This window comes from Rhododendron vialii, chromosome 13a (genome assembly GCF_030253575.1).
Source record: "Rhododendron vialii isolate Sample 1 chromosome 13a, ASM3025357v1".
Lineage (NCBI taxonomy): Eukaryota > Viridiplantae > Streptophyta > Magnoliopsida > Ericales > Ericaceae > Rhododendron > Rhododendron vialii.
In genome coordinates, this window is record NC_080569.1 from 28,288,901 (window position 1) to 28,307,799 (window position 18,899).

Consider the following 18,899-nt stretch of genomic DNA (forward strand, 5'->3'; position numbering starts at 1 on the left):
AAAAATTCGTTATGACACAATATAAGTCACTCTATGTCTAACAACCACCCAACAAAACTGAATCATATTGTCTCGACCAGATAATTTGTCTTCTATGTAAATGGTTATAAGGATACCACGTAGACAACGCCATATAGTACTCCGAAGAAGTTGGATAATTACTCCTACTTAGAACCACTCATATTACACGCCAACTTTTTTTTTTTTTTTTGCCTAGGGTCCCATACTCACTGCACACACAGTGTATTTGTGGGACCCTTGTATTTTGTGAGATGATGTGTATTTGAGTGTTTGATTTTGGGTGTGATTGTAGAATTTTTGATAATCATAACAACAAACTTTTTTCTTAGAGGTTAAATGATTGGGGTTCCTAGTTAATTATTTTGTGCACATTGTCTGCCTTGAGGGTATGATTGCAATTTCTGGAGTATGGGCTGATTTTATTAAATTGGTGGAGACCAGATTCAATTTTAAGTAAAATGCATTCAATTTGTTGGCCATAGTACTGTTTGGTTGTGGTTCCCAATTGTTATTGAATATCATGTTTTGATCAACATTAATAATTATTATTTTGTATCACACAACGTATGCCGAATATGATAACATGGTAATTTATTTTAAGAAAAAAATTCAAAAAAATCTCTGAACTTTTAGGAACTTTACAAAAAAAACATCTGAACTTTAACTAATGACAAAAAGACACCTGAACTTAATGGAATAATAAGTTCTGTCTTTTTATTATTAGTTAAAGTCCAGGAGTTTATTGTAAAGTTCTTGAAAGTTCGTGGTTTTTTTTTTTGAAATTTTCCCTTATTTTAATTCCTATTTTAGAACTTTACTTAAATTACATGATTTGCTATTCACTTAACTTTTAGCTGACGAATTTATTTCAACTTATTTTTCAGGCAAGTCGGGGAGTTAGGCAAGGACTCGGGCGGTATCTTGGAGATTGTTGTATTTGACCTCTATAGGATGTTGCATTTTAGTAATACTTTTTAATCATCACTTTCAGCACGTTGTTTAATAACAACATATTATTTACTGTTCAATAACTTTTTATTATATTCTAGGTTGCATGTTTCTTGGGTTGGTCTTGGGGTACATGATAGGTCTATTTTTTGGGTGTGACTCATGCAATGGGAATTCAAATTAATGACTTAACGGATTTTATTGCACTCGTGGAGGTCTAAATCAAAACATTTTGCAAGGCAGGTAGGCAATTAGATCTCTCTCTCTCTCTCTCTCTCTCTCTCTCTCTCTCTCTCTCTCTCTCTCTCTCTCTCTGCGCGCGCGCGTGTGTGGGATAAGGAGAGTTTATGGGAATCTTGGCCTATAAAACCGAAGCCATGCATGCAATGACCCAATAACACTATCAACAACTTCCCCAATATTCCTAGCTGAGGTACACCTTATACGTACCATGGCTTCTACCCAGTCCTTGGTCTTGGTCTTTGGAATATTTTTAGCTTCTCAATTAGCTTCCTCTAGCCTTATCAACGAGGAATATTCCATGCTAGAAAGGCACCATGACTGGATGTCTCACCACGTACGGATTTACAGGGATGAACAAGAGACGGGCGTCCGGTTTGAGATATTCAAGGACAACATGAACCGTATCGATGCGTTTAATTCTGGTGTGGAGAAAGGATACAAACTGAGTGTGAACCAATTTGCTAATCTAACCAACGAGGAGTTCCAGGCTTCTCAAACTGGTTACAAGAGGCAATCACCAAGTAAAGTGATTTCTGGCTCAAAACAAACAGCTTTTCTGTACGCAAATGCAACTGTTGAATCGTCTACTATGGATTGGCGAGAGAAAGGCGCAGTTACTAACGTCAAGAACCAAGGCACTTGTGGTATGCATCAATATATAAATGGACATCATTAATGCATTATATCTTGTGTGTGTGTGTGAAACAACTTCATAGCTGAACCTGAGTTATAAAGATGATCAGACACTAGTCTAAGCTTTACGGAGTAACTTTTTTGAAGAGTACCTCAAACTTTTACGTTTGTTTTAATCTTGTTGAAGGGTCTGGCCCATAAACTCCAAAGGCTTAGAAAACTTTATTATTCTTCAAAGGGCCAGCATGATAAGGCCTTGTTCCGCCAAGCTTTTAAGGTTTATTTTTTGAGAGTTTTGTCTTTACTAAAAAAAATTATATTTGTTAGTTTTGTGTCAAATTTTTGTTAATTATTGATCCATATATGTAATTGGATCAAATACATGGAGTGATTAATTAAGAATTTGATCGAGCTTGGCAAAAATAAGGGGCAAAATATATAAAAAAATTTAACAGATGCATGTGGGGGTCAATCATGTCAAAATGTAGTACAAATGTTAACTATCTTATGTCATGAGTTGGGTCAAGTGACTTGACCCACTATGGTCTTCTTCCCTCCGCCTGTAGTACAAATAATTACTGGCCCATAAAATTCCCTCGGCATAAAATTGTTTTACATTAATTATTGTCACAATCTTCTACATAGGATCTGTTTGGGCGTTTTCAGCAGTGGCAGCTGTGGAAGGTATTAACCAACTCAAAACCGGTAATCTAGTATCCCTATCCGAGCAAGAGCTGATTGACTGCGACAATCAAGGAAACAACTATGGTTGTAGCGGCGGTACTATAGATGCTGCCTTCGAATTCATCAAGCAAAACCAAGGTCTCACGGCAGAAGCCAATTACCCTTACGTGGGACAAGACGGAACTTGCAAAAGGAATTTATACCAGCCTGCTGCAATGATAACCGGATATGAAGATGTGCCAACGAACAACGAGCAAGCTTTGCTTCAAGCCGTGGCTTATCAACCGGTATCCGTTGCCATCGATAGCAGTGGCGACTTCCAGTTCTACTCGAGCGGTGTCTACAGTGGGACATGCGGCACGACGCTTAACCATGCTGTGACCGTGGTTGGATATGGGACTACTAGTGATGGGACTAAGTATTGGTTGGTTAAGAATTCGTGGGGCACTGGATGGGGTGAGAATGGGTATATGAGGATGGAAAGAGATGTGGCTGCCGAGGAAGGTCTCTGTGGGATTGCTATGAAAGCTTCTTACCCAATTATGTCTATGGGAGGACTAGTATTGTTTTGTGTGCCAGATTAACATTTTGGGATATAGTGAGAAATAAGGCATGTTTAAAGTCAGTGCGCAAATGTGCATGTAATATTAGTGGTGTATGATATGCGAATAAATTAGCTTGTGCATAGTTGCACAGCTCTGTCACTATATGTATCGCTCGACAAGAAAATATATTACTATTTGATGGTGGAAGTGTGATAATGATATATAATATATATGTTCTTACAATTATAGGCATTATATTGTGGAGTATTTTGCTTTCAAAGCTCTGGCAAATATATATATATATATATATAAAATTAAGATTAGTTGCTATATGTCATCTATGTTTATTTTGATCTTTTGCTCAAATCCACAGCGACCAACTAACATCCAACCAGTTGGACTGGCCCGTAATTTCTCCATATTATTATAGATACAAAATCACGCACAATTTGGTATGTCCTCCTAGTTGTACCAGTGGTAGGAACTTTTGGCCTTTAATTGTGCGAGAGGATGTGGATTCGAAACTTGACCCTACAGTAACGTTTGCATATAGAGCTCCAGCTTTTACATAAATATATACTCCATCCGTCTCAATTCTATTGTCCCTCGTCATATCCTAACCAGCTAAAAAACTTGTTATAACTTTTAATTAGTAATACTGATTATATGCAATTTGGATTTTATTTGATAGATCTCAATGAGCTCTTTTAAACGGTGTTTTCAAATGGGTCGGGTTAGGGTTGAACATTTTTGACACGAAACACGAAAATAACACGACTAGAGAAATACGAATTCTAAATGGGTCGGGGTCGGGGTCGGGTTGGGTGGTTTGTGACACGAACCCCACTGATATGACACGAACACGACCTGACACGACCTGTTACCCAGGTCTAGACGAGGGTCACGGTGGTCCGGACCAATGGGACTATTTTTGTGCACGAATTAAGGTTTTGTCCGATTTTTGGTCCTCTATTATAAATAGGCCGGGTAATTGGGGGTTGCTACGGTGATGGTTCTTTTGTTCAAGGGCTTAGATATTAGGATTTTTTTCATCTCTTAGGATTTCACTAAGGGTTTGTGTCTCCCTGTTGGGTTGGTATAGCCGGTTCTTTGTTTCTCTCCCTGTTTATAGAAAATCATCTTGCTTTTTTTCCCGTGGAGTACGTTTTTGCTTTATGTTTGAACGGAATCACGTATATCTTTGTGTTCTTGTTCATCGCTTGTTGATTTGTTATATTCTTATTTTCGTTTTCGGCACAACATATTGGTACCCCAACCCTTGACAATCATCTGTCACTCGAGACCCAAAAACAATTAAAAGTTGGCAAGATAGAAATCAAGCTAAAGGAAAAAAAAAAGCTCAAACACAAGCTGTAGTATTAATACAGAGTTCGAAACAAAAAGAGCTGCACCAAACAATAGTAGCATGTGATCCAGAAATGCAGTAGCACTCAAAGTGCTGCATTCACCCTTATTCCAAAGCATACCAGCTAGCTTTGTCCATAGCTTTGTCCATTTGAAATTAAGGGGTTGCTTAATAATTTAAATTCAGCACTTAAAATTGAATCAATTAACTGAATTAAGTAATAAGTGATTCAGTAGTTTTGACAACCACATTTTACATTTTTTAACAAATTAAGTGTTACTTAAAATGTAGGTTGAAAAGTTAAGAAAAATTAAGTAGCTTTGAGCTATTTAATTGTTGTTGAATTTTTGTGTACTTACATTCAACAACCATATCACAACCACTCCCACCACCACTCTTATAACCATTCCACCACCTCCACTACCACTACACCACCACCACCATCAATCCTCCACCACCACCACTGCACCGCCACCACCACCGCTACCATGTTGCCGCTGCCGCCACCACCACCATTCCACCACCACAACTCACCACCACCACCTACTCCACCATTACAACACCACAACTCCAGCCCACCACCACACCGCCGCCACCACTACTATGCCATAGCCGCCGCCACCACCACACCACCATTGCCACCCCACAATTACACCACCACTCCAACACCACCACCACCACATTCACTCCATCACCACCCTCACCACTCCTCCACCACCACCACCACCCTCGCTCGCTCCATCACCACCAACCCACCACCACCACCACCACAATCACCACTCCACCACTACCATAAGTACATTATGACTATTAGTAAATTGAGAGATAATTGGAACTAAAATTAATTCATTATTTTAAATTTTAATTCAGTGCTTAATATATTTATGAAACAACTTTTTAACTTAAAAAATTCAGCATTAAGTTTTCAGTACTTAATTCTTCACTTTCAGTTTTAGTTTTATCAAAAAGCCCCTAAGACCAATATCAGCACCGAACTAAAGCCAATGTCAGCACCAGCTTCAATGTCAACACCACAACAGATAGTCTTGAAACTGTTTGAAAGACTAGTTCTTGCATCCCAAAAGTTAATCAAAGTAGCAGCAGAAGACCTCAGTGGATAGTCTTGAGAACTTGCAGATTTAATACAGTTTAGCAGCATCTTGTTGTAGCTTTACTTAGAGTAACTTCATGTTTGCAACAACAAAAGTTTATGGTGACCATGTCTAACTACCACATTTTGGATAACATGTTAGGTATCATCATTACAATATTGATGGAATGTGCTCGATCCATCACATGACAAACCGACACATTCTACCAATCCACTGGTTACACTTCACATAGTACCCAAAATGTGGTACTTATCAGATATTGTCACCAAAACATTAGTGATATATGAGATAAAATCTGCCAGCAGCTCAAGTCGCTCAACTCAAAAGAGGAAGTTTACATCTTCCAGTGCTAAAGCTTAGCAAATACTCGAACTTTTTGCATTTTGTACTCATGACACCTGAGGTAAGCCTCAAGTTGCATTAGCTTTAGGGTCCAAATATTGTTAAATTTTAGGGTTCCGGTCTTGCTATTTTGATATCCATGGCCTAGAAACAATAACTTTTGACATCCTCCTTTCATCCAATTCTCTTATCAAATGGAGTGTCAAATTCAACGTGAATTTGGCTCCAAACCATTCGCTTCAAATTTATCTCCTCATGCCAAATATATTTTTGACATTGTAGAATTCAAAAAACACTCCCTCTGTTCCATTTTTATTGTCCATTTTCATTTTTCGTGTCGTTCTTTCAGCGCTTATATCTTCCAATATGAATCTCCAAAAATATATAATATGGATCTTGTTTGATAGTTATTGATTAAATCTATAATACAAAGTTTTCAACGTTGTAGATTGGGAGATATAAGCGTTGAAAGAACGGCACGAAAAACGAAAATGGACAATAAAAATGGGACGGAGAGAGTAAGTGTTTTGGATGTTAATACTTAGACTTTGACATCAAGATTAGAGATGAAGATTTGTTGATGATGTCAAATTCAGAGATGCCAAAATGTCACATAAGCTTTCAAAAAAAATTGCATCTCCAAGCCATGGGTTTGAGATGAATAGTGTCAAAAAAAAATGCTTATCTTTAATCTTTGCTTAGGCTCCTTGAAAAAGTCTTTGGGTACCGCCGTGCACCTTTCTTTACCACATTTCTCCGGGCCGCAAAATTAAGTCTGTAAACCTCGCCGAAAATGTGTGGTGAAGAAAGTTTCAGTTATTCATTACCGGTGAATAATTACTCGTAAACTAGACCCCCCAAAGTTTGGACTAATTTTCTGCTGTCAGTATATTTTAGAAAGCTCAGCTATTGGTTCTGATTGGCTACTGGCTGGTTTACGTACAAAAATTCACTTGGTTAAAAGTGATGGATTATGAAGTATTGCAACTGAATTTCATTAGTGGAAGCGAAAGCACCTAAACTAAGCTAGCTTGCTTCAGTTGCTTGCACAGATTCTTAATGGGTCTTCTCAAGACCTCAGTCCAAATTTGCTGAGCAGAAGATTGTTTCATTTCTTCTGGTAGGGGAATCTTGTTGAATCTCATGTTCTTGTTTTGTTTCATAGATGCGTTTTGTTCCACTAGTTTTGAGATATATGTGGCAATTAGTATCACTCCATCAGGATCGAGTTAGTCTGTTGATCATGATGGCCGGGGGCCCGGGGTTGCCTTTGACAATGAAATCATTTCACCACCAAGGTATTTCTTTAGATCCTTTTGGTATTTGGTTGAAAATGTTTGGCTCTTGATTTTTATACGTTGCTTTTACATTTCGGATTCATCATAGTGGAGGGGCATATCATGACTGGAAAAATGTAAGAGATTTTCTTATAACTAAGTATCTGACCCAATATGCCGACTAATTCAAGAGATTAATTTCACCATCTACTAAGGAGTAACTAATGTAGGAACAAAAGCTGTATGGACTGATCCAACACATACAAGAATTGATAGCATGAAACTAGCTAGGAGATGAACCTATGGGTTTAATGAAGTGAAACATGATTAATTTCTCTTACTTCCCTTCTATGATTCTCTATTGCTTGAGTAGTTGAGTTCTGACTCCTGACTTAGCTATTGAACTGCCTTTCTCACAAGGGTCAGTGATTAGCACCTAAGATTGTATAATCTTGGGGCTTTAATCCTCTAATTTGTAGCTTTTATATGTTCAAGTAGTCGTTTTTATCCCATAATGCACGTAAGGTATTTTTGTGTGTATTTCAGGAAAAACGTGCTAATAAGGCGATTTTGTACGCCAAGGGACGTTCCGGTATGTCACCAAGAGTTCAAGTGCCCGACGGCATATGGTCATTGTCACCGGAGCCTAACGGTGCCACAAGAAACCTCGGAGATTGGCCGGAGGTCAAGGTTGGCGAGGAGTGAGCCAAAGTGTAACAAATGAGGCAAGCGCATCAATGATGGTTCCGAGGACATCCGTGGGACCAAGGCCACATTGCATACCTCCGCCAAGTCTCGTTGATCATGTAATGAAGCATTGGAAGGCCGTCGGGGCACGACAAGGCATGATGGCCCAAGCTGACCCTGTTCTGCTGTTTTCACACAGAGGTACCAATACCTCATTTTTTAGGTATTGGTACCATCATGCCGAATTAGAAGACAGTTGGATTGGTACCAATACCTCATTTTTTAGGTATTGGTACCAATGCCCTTCGGCCAGCAGCTTTTTGTGCTGAACATTTCAACCTTCTATTAATAGAAAGTTTCTACTTCTAGTATGTTTTTGGGATATTTTAGGGACCTTTTAGTCCATTGTATGGCTGATTTGTGTGGCCTTTAAATAGCTTTGTAAGCCATTATTGGCCATTATGTACTCTTTTACACTTTAAGTCTTTTATTTTCTTAAGAGCTCCATAGTTATTTCTCCCAAGTTCTTGCATTCAATTCCTCAACAACTCAAGTAAGTAGTGGTTGGATGATTAATTCTCGTTTGTTAATGTTGTAGCCACTAGTGAGATCTCTATATAAATCAAGTTTGTTTTCAATTCTATCGGTTAATCATGTTTACCTTTCTTAGCATGCTTTCTAGTCTTTTTATTATGAGTGAGTAGATAATCGGTTCGGTCATGAGGTGAGGTTCACCCTATGGATTAGTCCATCAAATGGTTTCTCTTAACTTTAGCTTAATCTCAAGGTTTTGAATGAATTAAACCCATGATTTCTAGCTTTGATCATGGGGATTGGTGGCTTCTTTGATCAATGAAGTCTATCGCCTTGTGCTACGTGCTTGATAATCCTATGCGTGCGAACGATCTTTTTTCGTCTCTCACTTGCGTTAAATGAGTTCAATTTGAATTAGAGCTTTGAATTAAGTTATAAGTAGTCTTCAGCTTTTAATTCTTCTAGTGGAATCCGGACGGTTTCGGTTCACTCATGAGTTAGATGAAGGAACCGTTTGATGGCTAAGTCGTGGGTAAATCAATCCCTTTGACTCGACCATCTTAACCTAGTTTATTTCCAAGTTTAATTTCATCAATCGAATCAAAACTCTAAAGTTGGCCGCTTGAACGCCGCAATCTTTAAGCAACTTCTATTCCAAATTCGCTAAAGAAGATTTCTCTGTGGGAACGATCCGGTCTTCCGGTTTATATGCTATCAACGACCTAGCCCTACGCTTGGGGTGCAAACCTATTTCTAAGAGGTTAGGTTGCGACGAGAAGCATTTTTGGCGCCGTTGCCGGGGACATCTTTCTTATATAGCTTATTGGGAGGTTCGACAAACCATTGTAAGTATTCCATTTAATTTTCCTTTGTGCATTGCATACTAATTCTAGTGGATACCTCTAACCAATCACACTATCAAATTGAGGTGTAACGAAGCTAGTGTTGGTATCTATTGCCTTTTGTTTTCTTTTCTTGCATACATATATATATTGAGGAGGCGGCATAGCCCCTCAGATTTGTCTTGAGAGAGAGGCGGCGGCATAGCCCCTCCAGTCTGTTTTTCTTATTGCAGAGCGGTTCCATAGCTCTTAATCGGTCAAAGCGAAGGTTCATGCTTGTGGTATATCGTAGTCCTCGCTCAAACCGGCTGCATCGATCTAGCTCTCCACCTCGTGTTCGAAGCAATCTTCGAGCTTACTCTCCACCAAGCAGATATTCTCAACCGTACTCTCCACCAAGAACATCAATGGCAGATGAGGAAGCTGCTCCGGTTAGGACTCTTCAGGACTATTTGAATCCGGAACGGGTCACTCAATTGTCACCGATAGTTTTTCCACGGCCCACCACTGTTGCAAACACATTCGTGTTCAAATCAGACTATCATCGTTGCATTCCATTCTTCCACGGTATGGAGCGCGAGGATCCGTACCAACATATCCGAGAATTTGAGGAAGTTCTCCAATCGTTTGTTAGCGGGGAGGTGCTTCTCAACCAAGCAAGATTGAGGCTTTTTCCTTTCACTTTGAAGGATAAGGCTAAGACATGGTTTCACTCTTTGAAGCCTCAATCTTTGAACACATGGGGGGAAGTGCAAGATGTTTTTCATAAGAAATTCTTCCCAGCAAGCCGAACAAAGCTCTTGATGGATCAAATCCAGGGTTTCAAGCAACGTGAGGGAGAAGCTTTCCATCAGTATTGGGAGCGTTACAAGGATTTGCTTTCTGCGGTTCCTCACCATAATTTTGCCTTGTATCAACTGATTCACTACTTCCATATGGGCTGCACGCAACAAAGCAAGCAACTGCTCGACACCATGTGCTCTGGAGGATTCATGAATAAGTCACCCGATGACGGTTGGGATTACTTAGATGAGTTGGCCAAGAAGTCTTTGACTTGGAATTATGAAGATGCTGGTGATAGAGCTATGGCTAGCCAAGGTCCCGGTGGCTCCGGAAAGTTCTCCATAAATGAGCACAATGCTATCGAAACACGGATGGAGCAACTAGCACAAAAGTTGGAGAAGTTGGAGTTGAAAGGGGTAAAGGAAGTTAAGGCAGTGCAAGCGGTAGAGGAGATGTGTGCTATATGTGAAACATCGGGCCATTCCACCGACAATTGCTTGTCTATTCCCACTTTCAGACATCATTACGGTAACCTCAACCTTCCGATCGAAGAAGTTAGTGCGGTAAACCAACGATTTGAATCTTTTCCTCAAAACTTCAACCAAAGTCAACGACAACATCCGGGATTCCGTTGGAACAATCAGATTGAAGGCGGACCATCTCAAGCACCTCCCGGTTCTCAAATGCAACCATGGCGGTCTGCTCAAGGCCAAGGGCAGCCTCGTTTTCCACAAGGACCGCCAGGTTTCGCACCGTCTGGCCCGTTTCAAGGATCTAACCAATATCAACCCCCGCCAAGGCGATCTTTGGAGGACACTCTCCAATCCTTCATGCAAGCTCAATCGAATTACAATGAGAGTAACACCCAAATGATGGGGGAGTTGAAGAACCAAATGGGAAAGATAACCACATCTATAGGGCTTCTCCAACAAGAAAAGGGAAAGTTTCCGACCCAGCCACAAGCCAATCCACAAGGTCAACTTCTCATTGGTAATTCTTCCATACCACCGCCCGAGCAAGCTCAAGCAATTATCACTCTAAGGAGTGGCAAGGCGGTTGACAATCTCGTTGTCAATCCGCCGGCTACACCTATCTTAGAACCAGCTTCGACATCAACAAGTTCTACAACGCTTGGGGAATCTCCCAAGTCATCTCCGGAGGAAGACGGGGAATCTCCCGTTCAAGTTTCAAAGGAGGCCGACACCACTCCAAGCCCACAAGTCTCTCCCTTTCCTGCGCCCTATCCTTCTCGACTGAAAAAGCCGGCTCACCCATCCAAGGATGCCGATATTCTTGACGTGTTCAAAAAGGTAAATGTTAACATCCCGTTAATGGATGCTATCAAGCAAATTCCTTCTTATGCCAAGTTCTTGAAAGATCTATGCACTCAGAAGCGCAAGCTCAACGTGCACAAAAAGGTGCTTCTCACCGAGCAAGTTAGCCAAATTTTCCAAACAGATCTTGCACCTAAATACAAAGACCCCGGATGTCCTACAATTGCAATTACTATTGGGGGTAAGAGAGTAGAGCAAGCTCTTTTGGATTTGGGTGCGAGTGTCAATTTGCTACCTTATTCGGTGTATCAAGAGTTGGGTTTGGGGGAGATGAAGCCTACACGGGTTACTCTTCAATTGGCGGATAGGAGTGTTCGAATTCCTCGTGGTATGGTGGAAGATGTATTGGTCCAAGTTGATCAATTTGTATATCCGGTGGATTTTGTTGTATTGGATACTTGCCCGACGTCTTCATCGCCATTGTCTACTCCTGTTATTCTTGGGCGGCCGTTTCTAGCAACCTCGGATGCTGTAATCAATTGTCGGAATGGGCTATTGAACATGTCCTTCGGCAATATGAAGATGGCGGTCAATATGTTCAACGTTGGGAGTCAAATGGGAGATGATGATGATGTTCAAGGTGTCAACTGTATCGATTCATTAGTTCAAGATCATGTGGATGAACTCTTATCCAAGGATGATTTGGAGGCATGTCTTACCGCCGAGGAAGCCGATTTTTTGGAATCGCCGGAAGTTGCGAATCTTTGTTCCTTGCTAGACGAGGAGGAAGTTTGTGGGGCGGAACCGTGGATTCCTACCTTTGAGAAGTTGCCACTAATTGAGGGAAAAACTTTGCCATCTAGTGTCGAGCCGCCTAAGCTTGATTTGAAGCCCCTACCTGACCATTTGAAGTATGCCTACCTTGGCGACAACAAAACTTTTCCGGTGGTGATATCCTCAACTCTTGAGAATCTTCAAGAGTTGGAGTTGCTTGCATTATTACGGCGGCGTAGCAAGGCTATTGGGTGGACTATAGCCGATATACAAGGGATTTCTCCTTCCCTTTGTACTCATCACATTTATCTTGACGATAATGTGAAGCCATCGCGCCAACCACAACGACGGTTGAATCCTATTATGAAGGATGTAGTGCGTGCGGAGGTGTTGAAATTGTTGGATACGGGGATAATCTACCCAATTGCTGATTCTCAATGGGTGAGTCCTATCCAGGTGGTGCCTAAAAAGTCGGGGGTAACAGTTGTAAAGAATGACCAAGATGAGCTTGTTCCAACTCGGACCGTCACCGGGTGGCGTGTTTGCATTGATTACCGCAAGCTAAATGCGGTAACCCGTAAGGATCATTTCCCTCTCCCGTTCATTGATCAGATTTTGGAAAGGGTAGCTGGCCATGCCTTCTATTGCTTTCTAGACGGCTACTCAGGGTATAACCAGATCGAGGTCGCCATGGCTGACCAAGAAAAGACTACGTTTACTTGCCCGTTCGGGACCTTTGCTTATAGGCGCATGCCATTCGGCTTGTGCAATGCTCCCGGCACTTTTTCGAGGTGTATGATGGGTATTTTTAGTGACATGGTGGAGAAGATTGTTGAGGTCTTTATGGACGATTTCTCGGTATTCGGGGACTCTTTTGAGTCGTGTCTAGCCAATCTTGATAAGGTGTTGGAACGATGCGAGGAGAAGAACCTTGTTCTAAATTGGGAAAAATGCCATTTCATGGTAACGCAAGGCATCGTGTTGGGCCATATCGTGTCATCGAAGGGCATTGAGGTTGATAAGTCAAAAATTGATCTCATCGCCAACCTCCCTACTCCCAAGTGCATCAAGGATGTCCGTTCCTTCCTCGGGCATGCCGGTTTCTACCGGAGATTTATCAAGGATTTTAGTGCTATTTCTCGGCCATTATGCCATCTGCTTTCGAAAGACGTCCCTTTTGAGTGGACGAATGATTGTGAGGAAGCTTTTCGGAAGCTTAAGTCATGCCTTACTACTCCGCCTATTGTGCAAAGTCCCGATTGGAACCTCCCGTTCGAACTTATGTGCGACGCGAGTGACTACGCCGTCGGGGCTGTTTTAGGCCAAAGGAGGGAGAAGCAGCCTTGCGTTATTTCCTACGCGAGCAAAACATTGAACGATGCTCAAATGAATTACTCCACCACTGAAAAGGAGCTGCTCGCGGTAGTTTTTGCCTTGGATAAATTCCGCTCCTACTTGATTGGTTCGCCTATTGTCGTCTACACGGATCATGCTGCCCTCAAGTACCTGCTCACCAAGCAGGACGCTAAGGCTCGGCTTATTCGATGGATTCTCTTGCTCCAAGAGTTTGATCTTACCATCAAGGACAAAAAGGGAGTGGAAAATGTGGTGGCCGACCACTTGTCACGATTGGAGTTTGAGGATCGTACATCTAAACTTCCAATCATCGATACTTTCCCGGATGAGCAACTTTTTGGTGTCTCAAGTACCCCGTGGTTCGCAGATATTGTCAACTATTTGGTAACGGGGTTACTTCCAGCACATTGGATTTCTCAAGAGCGGAAGCAGTTTCTTTCAAGGGTGAAAAGGTTTTCTTTTGATGATCCTTACTTGTTTAAGTACTGTCCAGATCAGATTATTCGGCGATGTGTTCCGGATTCTGAGCATCAGAGTATTATGAACTTTTGCCACAAGGAAGCTTGTGGTGGCCATTTCTCTTTCAAGAAAACCGCGGCTAAAATTTTGCAATGCGGTTTCTATTGGCCTTCTTTGTTCAAAGACACGTTCGAGTATACTAGGTCTTGTGACCGGTGTCAAGCTTTGGGCAAGATCACCCGACGCAACGAGATGCCCCAAAATCCCATCCTAATCATTGAAGTCTTTGACTGTTGGGGCATCGATTTTATGGGGCCTTTTCCTACATCATTTGGCTACCTCTACATTTTGCTTGCCGTCGACTATGTCAGCAAGTGGGTGGAGGCAATCCCTACTCGTACCAATGATGCTCGGGTTGTAGTCGAATTTCTCCGAGAGTACATTTTGGCACGGTTTGGGATGCCAAGAGCTATAATCAGTGACCAAGGCACGCATTTCTGTAATAGGTCGTTTGCGGCTTTGATGAGGAAATATGCCATTGTGCACAAGGTATCGACGGCTTGTCATCCCCAAACTAATGGACAAGCTGAGCTAGCTAATCGGGAGATCAAGGGCATCCTTGAGAAAACGGTTAATCCAAACCGCAAAGATTGGTCACTTCGGCTGATCAACGCCTAGTGGGCTTATCGTACTGCTTACAAAACCGTGTTGGGAATGTCGCCGTATCGGCTCGTTTATGGAAAGCCTTGCCATCTTCCGGTGGAATTGGAGCACAAAGCTTATTGGGCGATCAAGAAAATGAATGCCTCCATGCCGCTTGCCGGTGCTAAGCGGAAGCTTCAACTCAATGAACTCGAGGAAATAAGGTCCGATGCTTATGATCGCTCTAGTTCTTATAAAACCAAAGTCAAAGCTATGCATGATAAAACAATTCTTAGAAAGGACTTTGAAATAGGCCAAAAAGTGCTTTTGTACAATTCTAAATTGCATCTGTTTCCGGGCAAGTTAAGGTCCCGTTGGGCTGGTCCTTATGTTGTTAAATCTGTCGCCCCTCACGGGGCCATAGAGATTGAGAATGAATCCAGTGGGAATGTTTTCAAGGTTAACGGCCAACGGCTTAAGCCGTTTCTTGGTCATTTTGACGTTGGCGAGCCTGATGAGGAATTGGGCGATCCCATTTATTCTGATGCTCTTGTTTCTTAGCTTGTTTTGAACTAACTTTGCACGGGGAGCGCAAGCGTAACCGCTGAACTTAACTGTTTGTCGGACCCGGCCCCCAGGTAGGGGGTACCCTCCATTGACTTGGGTATTTGTAGCTCCGCACGCCGCTACTAAAAAAAGGATCGTGTGCCCAGCTCCGGTTAGTAAGGGCAATGTTTCGTTTCTTGTACATATTTGCATGTTTGTTTAGTTTTGGGTTTTTCTCATTAAGAGATTTCATCAATGCATCATTGTATCGGACTTTAATTAGTCCTTCTTTGCAGTAGTTTGCCGTTAATGATCCATGCTCACCAGATATGTCCCTATCGGGGGCAGTTTAGGTCTTTGGGTGAGACTTGATATTCCCGTGCTTTGGCGCTAGGCTCTGTCTTGTCTCACTTTGTTTTGATCATAGGGAACGCTGGGCTTAATTGCTTGGCGAGGTCAGGCGGTAAATTTTACTTCGGGCGTTGATGTAACAAATGTGACGGTCTAGTATAGCCACCCGTGTCTTACCTCGCCGGTGAGACACGGGAAGAAAAGTATGACTCGTGAGATTGCGTGAAAATCGGGTGGTGTTTCTTAATTTTTCTTTTGTATCTATGTTTGTTGGCGCCCGGATAACACGAGCCGGGCGGTTCTAATGTCAATTGTCTCTTAGTAGGTAGTTCGAGCTTAAGTCTTTTGCAGGGTGAACGTGCTACCACACCAGCCTTGGTGGATTGGGTCTAAAGTCGAAGTGAATGCGGCATTCAGGAGCCCTAAGCATGGGTGCGATTACGTGTCGCGGTTGTTAGTCCAATAAAGCTTTGACCATGACCCTGTGTGACTAGCTGTGGTTCCGTTGGAAGAGCCGAAGGAGTCGACCTTGGAAGCTGTTCGTATGACAAAAGGAGACGATGACGCAAAAGCCTCCAATTTGGTCGAGGTATACGGGGGTTGACATTCCCCCAGAGGTATGATTTTTTTTTGTTCTTTCTCTCTCAATACTGTTGTTCTGCATGCTATGAGGACATAGCTCATTTTAAGTTGGGGGGAGAGATATATTTATTCTATATATATGCTTTTATTATTTCGGTTAAAATTTTTCGTTTTTTTAGTGCAATCCTTCCGTGGTACATAATTTTTGGTATAACATAACTAGGCGCATGCTCATTGAGTTCTTAAATGGCAAGAGTTTTATGTGATCTTGAGTGTTTATCTACATCTCAACTAATTTGCATGATTAAAAGATGAGTGATCTAGGTGTTGAGTGTGTTTTTAAGTAAGTTTTACCCATATCCCATCATTTTTTGTCTTAAACTCTTAGTTAGGTTTATAATCTCATGTTCATGCCTAGTTGTGTTTGATATCTATGTTGAATCGGTTATGGAATCTATGGCGTACTTTGGAAGTGATTCAAGGCATTCTTTGATTGATTAAACCACAAAAGTGTCCCCTCGTCCTATTTTGTATCCTAGTCCGTATCCTACATTTTTCTCATTAACCTAGGGATCCGGATGTTCGGAGGTTCGTTCGGAAGGTGTGTTACTATGTTGCATATGGTTTGGAGGTGTTTCGGGTGAGTTACAAGGAGTCGGAACATGAAATGGCCAAGGAAGTAGTTTCCGCAGAAAACCAGCAAAAGGTATTGGTACCTCAAAAACCTGGTATTGGTACCATTTCTATCCAGTGGAAGACAGTTGGTTAGGTATTGGTACCTTAATTTTGTGGTATTGGTACCAAAGGTTACTTGACAGTTCCAGGAGATCAAAAGGCCCGATCCTTCTTTTTCTTTTCTAAACCCACGGCTCCCTCTCTCTATACCTCCATAACCACCAAGAACTCCTAACCCTAACCTCAAAATACTTCCAAACACCACCAAATCTTCCATAAACACTTCCAAATCTTGCATCTTCTCCATCAATTACCATGGTTCTTCAACAAATCACAAGGGTTTTCAAAGGTTCAAGCCCTAACCCATCAAAATCAAGGTAAACCCAATTTTTCTCTTCAAAATTCGAAATTTCCTCTTTTTTTCCATAGATTTCGAATTCCCCTCTTTTCTTTCCATTAATCTCCATATTCTATACCTCTCCTACATAATCCCACCATCAATCCCTTGCTACAAGCCCGAAAATCACCCCCACCCCACAAATTCCGAAATTTTACCAAACCCTTGTCAAAAATCCGAATTTTCTCTCCATCCTCCATACTCTGATCATGGTGCGAGAGAAGGGTAAGGGAAAGATTGGGGCTGGTTCTAGTGCCCCTGCTCCGGAAATTGTGGAGGAGCAGGTCAGTTCGGGCTCCGACGAGCCAGCGGCTGGGAAATCGGCTCGGAAGTCCAGAAAACGTCTTCGTAGAACGGGCAAACAAGTTCAGGCGGATAAGCGGATTGAATGGAAGGAGGGTATGTTGAATCGTACGTTCAAAAATGAGAGGCAGGTTAAGGCGAAATCCATTGGGTCCGATCACTTGGTGATTCAGCGCATTCGGAGCAAAGGTATGAATTTCTGGACTCGTAGATTGGAGGGGTATAATGTCGTCTGCGTTACTGAGTTTTACCAAAACATGAAAACCCCTCCGGCGGGTTTTGAAACTAGTGACACCGCTAGGATTACCTCTAAGGTAGGAGGCAAGGATATTATGATTGACCCTACGGTTATTGCCAAGTACTTGGGGTATGAATGGCCTCCTCCAGGGACGGTGAATTACCCCCGCAACGAAAAAATTGATGATGGTTTGATTAACAATGTGTTGTACATGAACCCAAAGAATGCAAAGATTCCACATGTTGTGGGGGGATTCAGGGATGATATTCGGGTGCTGAATACAGCTTTTCACCACAATCTTTATCCGAGGGGGTTGGAGCACAAGCCGAGTCGGAAGAGTGGGGAGTTAATGTATGCTTTTATGAATTCAAAGCTAGTGGTGGATTGGGCGAGGTTCATTTTCAATCAGTTGGTCGATTTTAAGAATGATACAATTTCTTCAGCCCGGATGCCATTTCCTTGCATGATAACTACTCTGGGCAAGCAGCAGGGTGTGAAAGGCAAAGCTTACAAGAAGATGGAACGTCTCGACCCTGGGCCTATCACTAGTACCTTTTTAAAGAAGAGCAAGTCTCGCTCTAGCACTCCCAAAGAAAGTTCAAAAGCCTTTTTGACTACTAAGCCTGGCTCGAAGGAGAAGAAAGACAACATGTTGAATAAACTTTTCTGTCAGAATGTGGCCATTTTAAAATGCTTGTGGAAGAGTGAGGAGAAGAGGAAGAAGGATAAGAAGGAGAGAAGGCAGCTGGCTAGAGAGGTTGGGAAGCTTAGACACGAGCTAAATTGGCATACTCAACAATCAAATGATAAGGTGAATTACGAGGCACCACCGGATGAGGCGGTGGTTGATAGTAGTGTTGATGAGGAAGAAGAGAAGGATGAGACCGATGAGGATAGCGAAGAAGATGATGAGGAGGGAGATGGTGTTGACAGTGGTGAGGATGAGGACTAGTGTCGGTGGTTCTAGAGTTAGAAAATCCCTCTACTTGGTCGGGGTGTATGGTGGTTGACATCCCACCTCTTATCTTATCTTTTTATTCTCTTTGTTTTAGTTGAACTTTATCTAGAAAGATATGCAAGTTTTTGTTAGGCCGGCGTGTGGCCTTTGACTTGGAAATTTTTGGTATCGGTGGCGGTCAAAGGTAGATAACCAAGCTAGATATGGCCGCCACCCGTTTTGCTAACCGTTCTTTGTTAACCAAGGTCATTATATGCTAATGAAGTCCTCCGTTGATCCTTAGTACGCCTTGTTTCCTTGTTGATTCAATATTTGATGTTTAGCATA

The 18,899-nt window shown here is 42.0% G+C and overlaps 3 protein-coding genes across 3 annotated transcripts; all 3 read left to right on the forward strand.

Annotated features, from left to right (window-relative positions):
• Window positions 1-1,363: 1,363 nt before the first annotated feature.
• On the forward strand, window positions 1,364-3,322 carry LOC131312830 (zingipain-2-like). The gene is made up of 2 exons (XM_058340825.1): window positions 1,364-1,856; window positions 2,491-3,322. The coding sequence occupies exons 1-2, from the start codon at window positions 1,421-1,423 to the stop codon at window positions 3,111-3,113; spliced, it is 1,059 nt and encodes a 352-aa protein (XP_058196808.1). The 5' UTR covers window positions 1,364-1,420; the 3' UTR covers window positions 3,114-3,322.
• Window positions 3,323-5,943: 2,621 nt separating this feature from the next.
• Window positions 5,944-14,558, forward strand: LOC131314079 (uncharacterized). Its single transcript, XM_058342573.1, has 5 exons — window positions 5,944-5,955; window positions 7,718-7,861; window positions 9,468-12,968; window positions 13,071-13,948; window positions 14,084-14,558. The coding sequence occupies exons 1-5, from the start codon at window positions 5,944-5,946 to the stop codon at window positions 14,556-14,558; spliced, it is 5,010 nt and encodes a 1,669-aa protein (XP_058198556.1).
• A 36-nt stretch (window positions 14,559-14,594) lies between these two features.
• LOC131314080 (uncharacterized) lies at window positions 14,595-15,083 on the forward strand. The gene has a single exon (XM_058342574.1). It carries the CDS (start codon window positions 14,595-14,597, stop codon window positions 15,081-15,083), a length of 489 nt encoding a protein of 162 aa, XP_058198557.1.
• The last annotated feature ends 3,816 nt before the right edge of the window (window positions 15,084-18,899 follow it).

Excerpts from the sequence above, each read along its gene's own strand:
- LOC131312830 (XM_058340825.1), top strand. The coding sequence starts at position 1,421 with ATGGCTTCTACCCAGTCCTTGGTCTTGGTCTTTGGAATATTTTTAGCT. Across the intron at positions 1,857-2,490 it reads CAAGAACCAAGGCACTTGTG|GATCTGTTTGGGCGTTTTCA; the intron begins GTATGCATCAAT and ends TCTTCTACATAG.
- LOC131314079 (XM_058342573.1), top strand. Across the intron at positions 12,969-13,070 it reads GTCTAGCCAATCTTGATAAG|GGCATTGAGGTTGATAAGTC; the intron begins GTGTTGGAACGA and ends GTGTCATCGAAG. Across the intron at positions 13,949-14,083 it reads CGATGTGTTCCGGATTCTGA|GTCTTGTGACCGGTGTCAAG; the intron begins GCATCAGAGTAT and ends CGAGTATACTAG.
- LOC131314080 (XM_058342574.1), top strand. The coding sequence starts at position 14,595 with ATGTCGCCGTATCGGCTCGTTTATGGAAAGCCTTGCCATCTTCCGGTG.